The sequence below is a fragment of the Carassius gibelio genome, chromosome A17 (assembly GCF_023724105.1).
Source record: "Carassius gibelio isolate Cgi1373 ecotype wild population from Czech Republic chromosome A17, carGib1.2-hapl.c, whole genome shotgun sequence".
NCBI lineage: Eukaryota > Metazoa > Chordata > Actinopteri > Cypriniformes > Cyprinidae > Carassius > Carassius gibelio.
Window position 1 is genome coordinate 1,469,138 of NC_068387.1, and position 13,981 is coordinate 1,483,118.

Below are 13,981 nucleotides of genomic sequence, written 5' to 3' on the forward strand. Positions count from 1 at the left end.
CCGAACTCCCTGAGTGCTCGGAGGCCATCCAGGAACTCACTGCCTGCCCTGTCATGGCCATGGAGACCATGTACCATCTCCTCAGGGCCACGGAGGCCACCCTTAACCTGTTCATGTTCTCTATTTCAGACTTACCTAACCAGACTTGCTCTCCTGTGCCATCGATCCCACTGTGGTGGTCTTCTATGCCACCCTGGTGGGCTCCTGTCTCGACCGCACGGCTGTGGTGGTCTTCTGCGCCTCCCTGGCTTGCTTTTCTCTCGACCACACGGCTGTCGTGGTCTTCTGCGCTGGCCTGGTGGGATTCTCTCTCAACCGCATGGCTATGGTGGTTTTCTGCGCCACCCTGGTGGGCTTCTGTCTCGACCGCATGGCTGTGGAGGTCTTCTGCGCCGCCCTGGTGGGCTTCTGTCTCGACCGCACAGCTGCAGTTCCACCTGATCCAACCTGGATACCTGCCCTGTCAGCTCGGCCCTAGGCCTCTGAACTTTGTGTTCCCTCCTGGCCTTGTGTTTTTTTTCTCTGTTTCCCTCTATGGACCTGGCCCTCCGTCCCTCCCCCTGGTCCTCCGCCGTTCCACCTTCCTCCTGGTCTCCTTGTTGTTGTTTTGTTTCAGATTTTTTGCACTTCTGGTCTCTGTTGCCCTCTATGAACCTGGCCCTCTGTCCCTCCCCCTGGTCCTCCGCCAGTCCTCCTCCCTCCTGGTCTCCTTTTGGTTGTTGTTTTGTTTTTTCACTTCCTGTCTATGCTTCCCGCTATGGACCTAGCCCTCTGTCCCTCCCCCTTAATCCTTCACCAGTCCGCCTCCCTCCTGGTCTCTATGTTCCTTGGTTTGTTTTGTGTTCGATGGAGCATCTGTTAGCTACTCCGTAGAGGAGGGGGTAATGTCACAGTGTCTGGTCTGTGTTTCCCTTGGTGTCCACTAGTGGTCTCACTTCCCCATAGGCACTTCACTGCAGGCACTACATTTCCCACATAGCTTTGTCCCTTCATCACAGTTAATTGCACACCTGTTATTGCACTCAGCTGTCTCCACTTCCTTCATTATCCTGTCTATAAATACCAGTCTTTCTCTTTCTGTTTTCATGGAGTCCTTATTTTCGGTCACCCGGTTTTCTCTTGTCCTTGTGTTTTCTAGTTTCTTGTTCTTGTTTGTTTTGTTTCTGGACTGATTTCTTGGTTATGACCTCTTGCCTGTTTGGATACTGTATTTTGGATTACCCATTAAACACACTGCTTCTGGATCTCTCGTTTCCTGTGATCGATCGTTACAACACCCTGGCTGTTGCCGCTTCCCTGGCAAAATCCTTGACCATGGCCAACTCCCTGGCCGTAGCCACTTCCCTGGCCAACTCCCTGGCCATAGCCACTTCCCTGACCACTACACTGGCCGGCACCCTGGCCCTGGCCGCTTCCCTGGCCGGCACCCTGACCCTAGCTGCTGAAACTCACTTGAACCAGGCTCACTGGAAACACAATCACATTTAAATTGAGAGCTGTCATGTCCTCCAGAACAGTGTCTATCAGAAGAACATCCTCGATGGGACAGCAAGTCCATTTGCTTCACTAACTTTGCAAAAGGGCTCAAACCTTAATACAAATATTACATTTATCTGCTTCAAAATAAAGCGTTTTAAAAATCTACTACATCTTTCTAATCCTACATTCAAAGACAGAGACTCAGTTATTTCTGCGTTTCTTCAGGCTGTGTAATGAAGTCAACAGATCATCTCACTTAAAGTAGCATCTGTTTAGGGCTGTCGCGGTTAAGAAATTTCCCCTGCGGTTATTATGGGTGGCTCAATCGCGCGATATGCGGTATTACCGCCGTTTTTCTTTTAACATACCTAATTTAGCCTGATTTTGCTGCATACCAAGCTCTATCGTTGAGTTATGTAGCATATATTGTTGCGTTGTAGAAACCAACAAACATGTCTGTGATTGGCTACTTTTTTCCCCTCTGTGAAAATGCTTTGTAAAATCATGTGACACTTTCCAAAACAGAAAGGCAGATACACCGGATTATTTACCAAATCTATTTAGTCATGCTACTATTACAAAGAAAACAGATCCTAGACCAGCAGTTATGGGCAGCTAAAAGCAATCATTTAGACTATTTTACACTAAGTCTTAGATTATTATAAACTATAAATAAACTGAAGTAATTCATATATGCACAGCCTCTATCCTCTCTCTCGTGTAAATAAACACTTGATTAATTCCAATGTTCTTAGAATAGAATATTGAAGTGGAGATCTCTAAACTGCAAGCTAACAGGTCTTTTAATCATGTTTATAGTGGAAAGAAAGCACAAAACCAGGGTTGCCATGTTGACAAAGATAAGTAACACACTTAACAGATATTTCCTTATTGCGCAATGTTTTGGGGATAACATCTCTTTATATCAGGCAACCCCGGTTTTGTTCCTTTGCGGCCAGATTAAACCTTGTTGTAGCCTATATATTAAGCTCTATTCATTGTTTTTTTTTAGAAACACTTTTCTACTCAGTTTTAAATGGTGTTCTTGTATTAAAATTAAGCACTGTTAATCTGATTATGTACTTGTAATGCGTTACCCCCAACACTGCTCCCCACTGCTCTTCTCTGGAGATGAGTCTGCCTACAGACAGGAGGTTAAAGAGCTGGCTGTCTGGTGCAGTCTTAACAACCTGGAGCTGAACACACTCAAAAAAGTGGAGATAGTGGACTTCAGGAGGAACCCCCTGCTCTCCCCCAAATCACCATCATGGACAGCACAGTTACAGCAGTGGAGTCATTTAGGTTCTTGGGCACCACATTCTCTCAGGAACTCTCACATTGAGTCCATTGTTAAAAAGGCCCAGCAGAGGTTGTACTTCCTGGGAAGTTCTCAGCTAAGCTACCAAATCTGACCTCAGAAGACTACAGAGGATAGTCCGGACTGCTAAGAGAATCATTGGTACAACCCTCCCTATTCTCCAAGAACTATACTCATCCAAAGTAAGCGAAAGGGCTACCAAAATCACTCTGGACCCCTCACATCCAGCAGACTTCCTCTTTGAACTGCAGCCATCTGCTCGACGCTACAGAACGCCCAGACACAGGAAAAGTTTCTTCCCTCAGGCAATCCATCTCATGAACACTTGACAATAAACATGTAACACCCAACACAATTATACATTTAACACACATATTTTTTACATTTCAAATTTGCACATATCATACCTGTATATACATAACTGTCTATATTATATATTGAGTTTTTGCTATTTTGTACATTGTCTGTTTTGTATATTTGTATATTATTCATTTTATTTTCTATGTTATGTGGAGCGTCTGTCACTAAGATCCTCCTATGACCTCCATAAGTCCTCCTATGTGTAAACATACCTAGAAATAAAGCTAATTCTAGTTCTCATTACCATTTAAATGAAAAATTCATTTAGGTAAACACAAACACATGCCACAATATTTATCTCCATACCACTTACCCGTACATGTCAAATGAGGTTGGAGACAGTACTAGTCTTCTATACGTCTGTTATTTTAGCTCTCCCCCAAGAAAAATCTCTTCATTTACTAATCCATTTTAGTGCATGAATGCAGCATTCTAGGGACATATTCAATTTCACTGAAGTTATGAAAGTTAACTCCTTATACTTAAAGTATAACTAAACCCCTGGTCAGAGCCCGACTCCACCCACTGGCAATATTTGAAAAATGCTGAAAAGTTGGCAGAGCACAACGGAGATAGAGGGGAAGAACCGAGGGCAGGGCTGAGCGGGTGGGGCGTGAACTTAAGACCCACAGTGACAAATTAATTGACAGCTGCTGTCAGAGTCGCTAAAATGGAGAGTGACTGTAGTGACGCAAGTAGCTTTGCAACAGAGCTTTCATTTAAAGTAGAGGACTTTTCTCCCCCACCTTCACTTGAAGTGGAGGATGTCGAGGTGTCTGTGGACACAGGACCAGGGACTGAGCCATATCAATTTGAGCTGCTGGCACTGGTCTTAACTTCCGCATTGCGAACAGCATCCGACGATGCTAGCGAAGCAGCCACGCAAGACAGAATGGGGCCAGTCTCTGAGTAAGGCACAGCATTGCTTTTCAGCGCGAACTGTGTGGAGAAGCCCATTTCCACCTCCATTGCATTGGAGAAGCAATCCCACGTAAAATGCTGTTTGCACACTCCAGCTCTAGGTGGGAACTCGCAGTCTTCCAGGCCAAGTGCATGCAACCACAGGCGCCTAATTTTCAAGTCTGCTGGAAAACTATGCAGTCCAGCAGTGCTGTTGCAACCAGCAACACTACACCAATGTACCATCCTGACCACTGTACTAAAATACAGATAAATCTACGCTAGCTTGAAGCTATCCTAACTGATACTATGCTAATAACTATGCTTCTAACAATACTAACGTTACACTAACAACTATACTATAACTACTTAGGCTACAAAAAATAATCTAAATAACTATATGAATGCCATGCTAAACAGATGCTAAAATACTCTATCCTGATTGTTTTCAATTCTTGCAATTCCAACTCCTGACTCGCTACAGTGATTTTGACGGAACGAGATGTTTTTATACTGCCAGGGGCGTTGTAGCTCGTACCAAGGGGGCGTGGTGAGCTGGAAACTGCTTATTTCACCTACCACCGCAAACATCCAATTGGAAAAATCAACTGCAGTAGCCACCGTTCAACCTGAAGTGGGTAGCTCTCAGACGTTTTCACACCATATATTTGTAGAATTAAAAAACTTTATACTCAAATGTCAAAAAAGTTACTCAAATCAATGAACAGCACTAATAAAGCCCCATTCTTACAGATCATTAAAGGCTATTTCATGCATAAAGAGTTTTTTACACTGTTAAAGAGTTGGATTCCCATGCTAAACATGGACAAAGTTTCAAAAATTAAGTTTTACGTTTCCGGTTTGTCACAAGTTTCGTAAAGTTTTTTTCGAGTATGGGTCTGTGTGACGTTAGATGTTGCGGAATTTCCTTATATGGGTCCTAAGGGCACTTCTTCTGGAAGAGCGCGCGCGCGCCCATAGAGCAGTGCAGAGCAGACCAGAGACATTCACTGACCAGAGCGAGAGAGCGAAATGTCACCAAAGCACAGCAGACCAAAAAAAAAAAAAAACAGCATTAATGGACCAGTGGATGGAGTTTATTTTTACAGAGCATCAACGGAGTTGTGCAAGTGTTTTTGTTTGTTCCCTGCATTTCGAAGATGCTTGTTTTACAAACAAGTCCCAGTTTGCCGCCGGATTTGTGTATCGTTTATTTCTTAAGGATGATGCAGTCCCAACGAAAAAGGGTCACAATCGTGTGTTGGAACCGCAGGCGGTCAGTAAAACTGCTTCGAGTATCTCTGTGTTGTTAACTTAGCTATCAGCACATAAGCACATCAAGTAAACACCATGCGATGTTGGCATCAAACTGCTCTTTCCACATGTACACCTTTAAAGAAAAAAAAAAAGACGACATAAAGTGGAACTTAGTTATTTTCCAAAACCGCTAAGCAAATATATACAGTTATACCACATAGAGACGTCCTGCTGTAGTCATTGCTGCTGCTGCTCTTGTTCAATTTCAGCCTCAGGATCTGATTCTGGTTCATAAATATACGGCTGAATCTGACTGTTAGCCATGGTTTGTTTTGGATGATGGTTTTTTCCTCATGGTAATGTCACAGCTTTCAGACGCTCTTAACGCAAAAGCTTACGTGCGCATGTGATTCTTTAGCTCCGCCCACACTTCACGCCTCCAGCCGCTCGTGTTTTTCCGGGAAAAAATGGTACAAACTATCTTTCTCTTATAAATATAATAAAACTAAAGACTTTTTGGAGATATGAAGGTTGCAGTACTACTCTATAGGTACTCAAGATTAACAGGATATTGAGTGAAAATGAGCATTTCACCCCCCCTTAAACTAAAACAAGTTGGTTCAGGGTTTAGTTACCCTTTAAAATACAGTAAATCAATACGCCTATAAACAAATGAATAGATCCTGAGTGAATACTGAGGAAATAGACAAAGGATATTATGACTGGTGTCTTTCAAAGCGTCTGAAAATTATTGCTGTAGATAAGTCACATCCACCAAGCTGTTCTCAGTGAATGACAGCATGAGCGACTCAACCCTGTGATGCTGTTACACTCGGATCTCATGTCAAGCATGTACACACATTTATTGAGATGACATGCTGGACTAGTGTTTTTTTAATATGTAGATTGATTGTCCCCAAATAAAAACCCAGCTATTTAAATACAAACCAATTTTTATTTTCAACATGGCCAGGATACAGTCATTTGCATGAATATAAGTATGCAATGAACAAAGACTTCGTAAATTAAGGTATGTTTTTACAGCAGTGGCCACATGAAAGTGAGAGAAGGATTTCCTACAATGCCCTGATGTAATTCAGGCTCTAGTTTCAGGCTGTAGTTTTGTCTGTGCATGCACAGTAACACCCTTCCTCTGTTTACCCAAATTCAGGTGCTGGATGAGGGGTATTATTATGTGACCTTTACACCGTGCAATGGGAGACTTGATTCTTTTGTTTTTTTGTGAGGAATAGAAACACACAAGAGGAAGAGAACTACAGTAGCCCTGTCAATCAGACTACTGAAGCAGACTACTGAACTTTGTTTGTTTAATTGTTTGTTTAGTATAAATGTTAATTGTTTGTTTAGTATAAATGTTATAATGCATTAATATAACATTTATAAATATATGCAAAGATTCAATCCATTTATTTAACATTATTTCTATTTAGTTTGTTTCAGCAGTTCAAAACTACATTGGCTGAGAAAGCTCAATGCATCGAGAAAACAAACACACACACACACACACACACACACACACACACACAAAACAAAACAAAACAAAACAAAACAAAACACAAACAAATAGAAAAAACAACAAAAATATTAAGATATTTTTAACAAAACTTGTGTTTGTAAGATGACTAAAAGTCTTATGGGTTTGTAAAGCTACGAGAGTGAATATATAATAACAGATTTTTAAAATCTGAATCAAGTTTAAATTAACACCTTGTTTCCCCTAATAAAGGAACTCTAAACAAGAACTGATGTTGCCCAGAGATAAATTCTATCCCGTTCACTGATGATCTTGTGTATTTAATAGGCATTCCATTTGTTCCTTTGGATTAGCCTTTTGCCGCATTGAACCCACAATGTCCTGTCCAGCTTTCTGCCTGGCTAGGCACCCATGGAGGGGCAGGGAACTGTGTGGGATGTGCTACCTGAGGTTGCATTTCCCCCGCTGCGTTAAGCTGTGTGTTTATAGAGATCACTGCTCTTATGCTGACACTACAAAGCTACAGTGATCTGCGAGATTTGAAATGGGTTGTTCAGTTCTGAATGCAAAAGCCAGAAGGGTTTTCACTTCAGTGCTTTTATAAACGGAGCATGGATTCATGCAAATATCAACGGATTTTCAAAGTGGGATCAAAGGACTTTTGTGGAAAGAGAGTATTGGAATTAAAATATCTGAGAAAGAATCAATACCATAACATTCTGTACAGTATTTGTTTTTGCATTGTCTTTAAGAAAAGTAAAATACTGCATACTACAAAAATATAGTCCTGTGAAATTAAAGAAGAGAACAGGAAATTCCAGGCACCTCTTCCATTTAAACTTCAACAGAGAGTATCCATTAAATATTTACGAGAATCTCATGAAGACGCCATATGGTGATACCAAGTTTTAAGGATTGACATATGGTGTTGTGGTTACGTGGATGGAAAAAATTAGATGAAAGCATTAATATCATCAACAGAACCTATGGATAAGGTATACTTGTTGGTTCCACATCAAAGGTAGCCATACCCAACTTAACCAACGAATATATTCCTGTTATTCAAGAAATATTTGAAATACTCACTGTAGAGTGATATTCTTTTGGACTTTGGTTAGAATAAAAACTTTTTGACAATGAGATCATTAATGATAAACATAGAAACATTCACACACTCACAAGTTCATAAACTTTAAGAAGTTTCTACATTCAGCATATCATCACACATTTGCTGCTGTTGAGGTGGGGTATGGGAAAGGTTTGAGACACGTTTCATGGTATGGTTTAGGTGTTGGTTAAAGGTAGGTTTTGGATCAATGTTGTAAACTGATGTAATTACATTTATTACATATAAAATTACATGCATGTATGTACAATGTAAAACATGTATGTAAACATTGGGTAGCACTTTATTTTACAGTCCTGTTCCTCATGTACATACTATGTACTTATTATAGTAATTACAATAACTATGTAATAACTAGGTACTAACCCTGAACCTTCCCCTAAACCTAACCCTACCCCATTGTAGTTACCTTGTGTTACCAGAACTTTCTTAGATAAATACACTGTAGGTACACTATAAGTACATGTTAGTACACGTACTGTAAAATAAAGTGCAACCAAACATTGTATGTTAAAAGCACTATTTTAAATAAGTTTGTGTTAATGTGCCATTATCGCGTTAACTTCAACAGCTCTGTTCTACGCAAGAGAGGTTTCCTCAGACATGAGTTGCAGTCTGACACTTTTTCCTCCCACTTTTGACTGACAGGTCCTGATCATCAGCTGTTTTTTATCAGCTGATAAAAAAAAAAAAAAAAAGTTAAATAAAATTGTCTGATACCAATTACTGGCAGATACATCAGTGCAACCCTAACTATTTTTATATTTGTATTCTGCTTCTGTCTCATTTAGGTCATTTAGAGGTTTTGTAACTCAATTATCTCAGTAGTTTCAGAACTTTTTTTTTTTTTTTTTGATACTTCTGAAGTTAAAAAAAAAGGGATAAAAGAATGTAAGGCACCAAGCTGTCCTTCAACAAGTGTGGTAGAAGAAGAGGATGACTGAAACATAACTTGTAAGTGTGAAATTATTCACTCCAGTTTCTGCAGAGTGTTCCATAAATATACTCTAAATCAGCAAAAGATTTAAAGACTTGACATTCAACTTTTATTGACTGTTAATGCATGGCAAGTGTGAGAATGGGAAAACCTGTAAAAAAGGAAAAAGAAAAAAAAAAGAACTACAACATTTTTCAAGAGCAAAAGCAAAAAATTTGAAGTGATAAAGATCTAAAGCTAACAATACGAGGCAAAGTACATAATGCATCTTAGTAAAAAATAAATTAAACACACCTGCCAGGTAGGCTAGTCTTCTCTGGAAAAAAATACTGACTTTAATTCAACTGACTTTTGTGAGCACAAAGAAAAAAAAAGAAAAAAGAACTGAGAGTAAAGAAAAGCCTCCACACAAACAACTATAAACCTTTAAAGCCTTAGGGCATTTCATTCAACAGAGAACGGATACTCTTGTTCTTTTTTTATGCTTTTTTGAAATGTAGCAATACAGTTTACACTTCCATAGCACTGTGTGCTCAAAGGCTATTCAAACTGACTTCAGAGTCATAAGGACTTAGTCTGGTAACTGAATGTTGTTGGTTCAAACCTTGCAACAGTTGATTGATTAACTGACACATTTGTGCCCTTAAAGGAACACTCCACCGTTTTTTGAAATAGGGCTTATTCACATTATTTCCTACATTTAGATAGGTGGGCAAATGCATTTTTGTGTCAGTGCATGCATTGTTTTAGTTTGACTGGGTCGGCGTTAGCTTAGCTTAGCACAATGAATGGAATCCTTTGTTGCCAGCTAGCATGGGCTGAGTAAAAGTGATAGAAAAAAAAAAACACCTAATTACTTCTTGTGGCCTGCGTATTCACAACGAGTACAAATAGCGATCCAGATTAACACTAGGCGATTTCCTAGGCAGATATTGACTTGGGACTATATTATGGGGAAGCACAGGCGAAGCACTGCTACTTCGGCGCAGAGAATCACGCAACACATGAAAACATCAACTCTATGTGAATACAGGTATAATATGGGTCGATCTATACATGCGTCATGATTAAAATAATCACTTACTCTGTGGACAGCTGTCCATTTGGTCGATTCGGCGTGGGGCGTTTTTTCCAGTTCACTTTGTCACACCGGAAAAAAAAATCGAGTACTGCAGAATGGATCAGCACCGTGAAATCCTCTGTAGATGTGACACACACAACTTCGGGCACGCTCATCTTGATCTGACGTGTTGAGCCTGGTCATCAATGGCAAAAACATGTCCCACTCTCTACAGCACAGACACTCTATTTCCGTCGGCATAGACTGGCATATTCCCCCACATTCACACCACCAGTTCATGTTGGCTCTCATCCTAACGTCCTCAGGCTGTTGAGCGAACGCAACCTCCTCCTCCTGTCGTTCTATTTCCAAAGCACGCAGCTCGGCTTCTGTAAACTCTGGTTCAAATAGGTATGGTTCTGGTTCTTGACTGTCTGAGAAGTCACCCTCTTCGTCTCTCTCTAAATCAGCCATGTTCATCGCCATTCGTGTACTGCAAGGAAAACAGCCAGGCAGCTACCATTCACGCCGGTGTGTTTGACGGAAGTCGTGGGATTTCATGTGTTGCGTGATTCTCTGCGCCGAAGTAGCAGTGCTTCGCCTGTGCTTCCCCATAATATAGTCCCAAGTCAATATCTGCCTAGGAAATCGCCTAGTGTTAATCTGGATCGCTATTTGTACTCGTTGTGAATACGCAGGCCACAAGAAGTAATTAGGTGGGTTTCTTTTATTTTTTTTGATCACTTTTACTCAGGCCATGCTAGCTGGCAACAAAGGATTCCATTCATTGTGCTAAGCTAAGCTAACGCCGACCCAGTCAAACTAAAACAATGCATGCACTGACACAAAAATGCATTTGCCCACCTATCTAAATGTAGGAAATAATGTGAATAAGCCCTATTTCAAAAAACGGTGGAGTGTTCCTTTAAGAAAGTCATAATTCCAGGATCCCCGCTCTAAGTCAATAAGTGTACAGTCAGTTTAATGACAAATTAATGTGTGTCTCTTAAACTAAATTAATTTAAGTGCTCAACTCCAGAAAGAAAAATTATAACATGCATTATAAATATGTACAAATCTAAAAATACACTTTATTACTAGTTTAGGGACAAATTAACTGAAGTAAATATATGAACTACAGTAGATATTTTTTCCTTATGAATCATATTTAAAGCATGTACCAACATTTTAAGACCCACTGATTCAAAAGCTTTTTATTTGATTTTAACAAAATAACTATTCCTTGAAAGAGGACATCAAAGAAAAACAACAATTTTATATTTTTGAATTGATCTCATGGGAAAATGCAACTATTTTATGAGTTGGTGGTGATTCATACAAAAAAATTTTTTTTTGAATTCTTAGCAAAACAAAAAACAGGTTCATCTCTAAAGCCAACACAACCCTCAGTGGGCCATAAGCAGAACACCAGAAAATATACAAATGAGTTTGCCACTTTTTTTTCTCCATTCTACACAGATTACAAATAGGCTCTAACAGACATAATAATAGTAGCCTAATAATATTTACAAATGTTGTGGAATTTCACTCTAACTGATGCAAGGACAGCTGGTCCAATTCACATTTGACTCTATGTATTCTTGTATTGATCTTTCCTTCCATTGTTGACATCTGTACACAAACCACGACCGTAACTCAATTTGAATTCACACAAGACAGTGTTCCGATTTTAATTTGACTGGCATTCACACTTGGACAAATGTTTAATTCCAATTTTACTGTAATTCACTGCTACACATGAATAAGTTCTTCAACACTGAAGAATAGTCCTTTATTTGTCAGTCATTTGCTCTGATGACAGGGTATAATTATCTTCTAGAAGTGAAAAACGATGAATAATTTGATAAATCTGTCTAAAATAATCACAAGAACTGTGGGAGTAAAATGATCCAACATAACGTGTGAATAACAATCAAAAACGGCCAATAGCAACAGCGGAATGTTATTTTCATAAATGCATTTATTTTCTGCCACAGATTATATTTTAACATAAAAATGCTTTTTGTTTGTGCTTGAATATTGTTGACACACTAATCTTGGTTTCACTGAAAGTACAGATAAACAGAGTCCTAGATTCTAGAACTAGACAGAGAGAGACCATTTATAGCCTATTTAAAATGTTCAAAGCAGAATGCATATTATGCAGAAACAAGTTCTAAACTCACCTCTCATCCATTCAACAACCTGTTTTGGTGTCCACCTTGTTACAGGATCCATTGCTTTAAAACCTCAGTCCAACCGGTTAGAGCTATTCTCAAAGGAGATTAAGAATAAAGTAATAATAAAGTACGTCAAGCATCATGTGATCAGGACTGTGAAACGATATAATTCTTTCAGTCTATCCTCTAAAAAAATCCAGAAATAATTGGCTCGCGGGATATCTCCATGCACAGCCGATTCTCTCACACATGGACTGAGCGATCAGGATAAACTCACGAGGAGAATAGTTCATCATAGGCACATGTATCAAGTTTCAGTGTGTGATCCTCCCCTCAGACCAACGAGGAGTTTTGCTGCTGCCGATCCGCCTACTGTTATTACTTCTGTCTCCAGAATTTGCGTTCATAACAGTTCAGTTAATCATTAGCTTTCAAATGAGGAAAGCGTGAGTCACATGTATGACATCATTATCGGAGCGAAGGAATTTATTTGGTAGATCCCTTTGTAAAGTACCAAACTTATTCTTTTTATTATAATTTTTTTTTTTTTTTTTAAGATTTTACTTTCTTTAAAGCAGCAGAACAGTTGATTAAACAAAAAACAAATGGACACGTGTTATTAAATGTTTGTGTGCTGTCTTTTTTATTCCTAATAATGAGATTATTCATTATATTAAATAGTCCAACTTTACAGTATTTTAGGTGGGTTTGACTAATGTGATTATGTCAAATAAATAAATAAAATAAATTCGAAATAATAATTTTTACAATACATATTGCGTTCAAGTTAAATTACAGAACACCTTTTCTGCTGTTGATGTAATATAGGTAAGTTTAAAGGGTTAGTTCACCCAAAAATGACATTTAGGCTGCATTTTACATTTACATTGGAGACGTGAACCGTTTAAACGATTCAGTTCGATTTGGTGAACTGGTTCAAAAAGATCCGGTTTCATTGAATGATTCGTTCGTGAACCGGATATCACAAACTGCTGTGTTTTGAACTCTCTCACAACAGACACGGAAGAGAAGACAATGCTGAATAAAGTTGTAGTCTTCCCTATTTTTGGACAAAAATGTATTTTCGATGCTTCAAAGATTGACCCTCTGATGTCACATGGACTACGTTGATGATGTTTTTCTCACCTTTCTGGACTTGGACAGTATACCGTACACACAGTTTCAATGGAGGGACTGAGAGCTCTCGGACTAAATCTAAAATAACTTAAACTGTGTACTGAAGATAAACGGAGGTCTCACGGGTTTGGAGCAACATGAGGATGAGTTATTTATGACATAATTTAGATTTTTGGGTGAACTAACCCTTTGAGGTAAAGTAAATGCATAGTTTGTGAGCGACAGGCTCAGGTTGTATTTTTTTTTAATCTATCATTAATAGATTTATTGAGAGAGGTGCGAGATAAAAAATAAAGCACTTTAATTGGAATGATTTTAGCGTGTGTGATTTATTGCGGGCACGGATTGGGTTACGGGCCAAATATTAACGGGTCTGGGAGGGTATGGATTTAATTTTTATATTATCACGGGTGACGGGTCAGATCTGGTGCTGAACTTTGCAGGTACGGGCAAGCACTGGTCTGCAAAAATGGACCCGTGCAGGACTCTGCCTCCTGTAGCTAATCGATGCGTTTTTGTAAGAAAAACATCCATATTTAAAATGTAATTATCACTTTAATCTAGCTTGTACTCACTGTTGTAAACTAAGCAGTTCTGGGCTGATGACGTATGAGGTTGGCTTTGCACATGCACTGCTCAGAAGTGACACACGCAGCGGAGAGATCAAAACAAAACAATGATCACTAATTAGATGTACAAAGTGAGGATTTGTAAATTAGAATTATGAATTTC

General features: G+C 39.3%; 1 protein-coding gene across 4 annotated transcripts in view; it reads right to left on the reverse strand.

Annotated features, from left to right (window-relative positions):
- Positions 1 to 12,486, reverse strand: part of LOC128031481 (connector enhancer of kinase suppressor of ras 3) — a 129,930-nt gene extending 117,444 nt beyond the window's left edge. For 2 of the 4 annotated variants that reach the window (XM_052619778.1, XM_052619777.1), the window contains exon 1: positions 12,119 to 12,486. In XM_052619778.1, coding sequence (XP_052475738.1) covers positions 12,119 to 12,170 — 52 coding nt within the window. In that variant the 5' untranslated portion in view covers positions 12,171 to 12,486. The remainder of the gene's footprint in view (positions 1 to 12,118) is intronic. The other 2 variants (XM_052619775.1, XM_052619776.1) reach the window with 2 other exon arrangements.
- Positions 12,487 to 13,981: the final 1,495 nt, after the last annotated feature.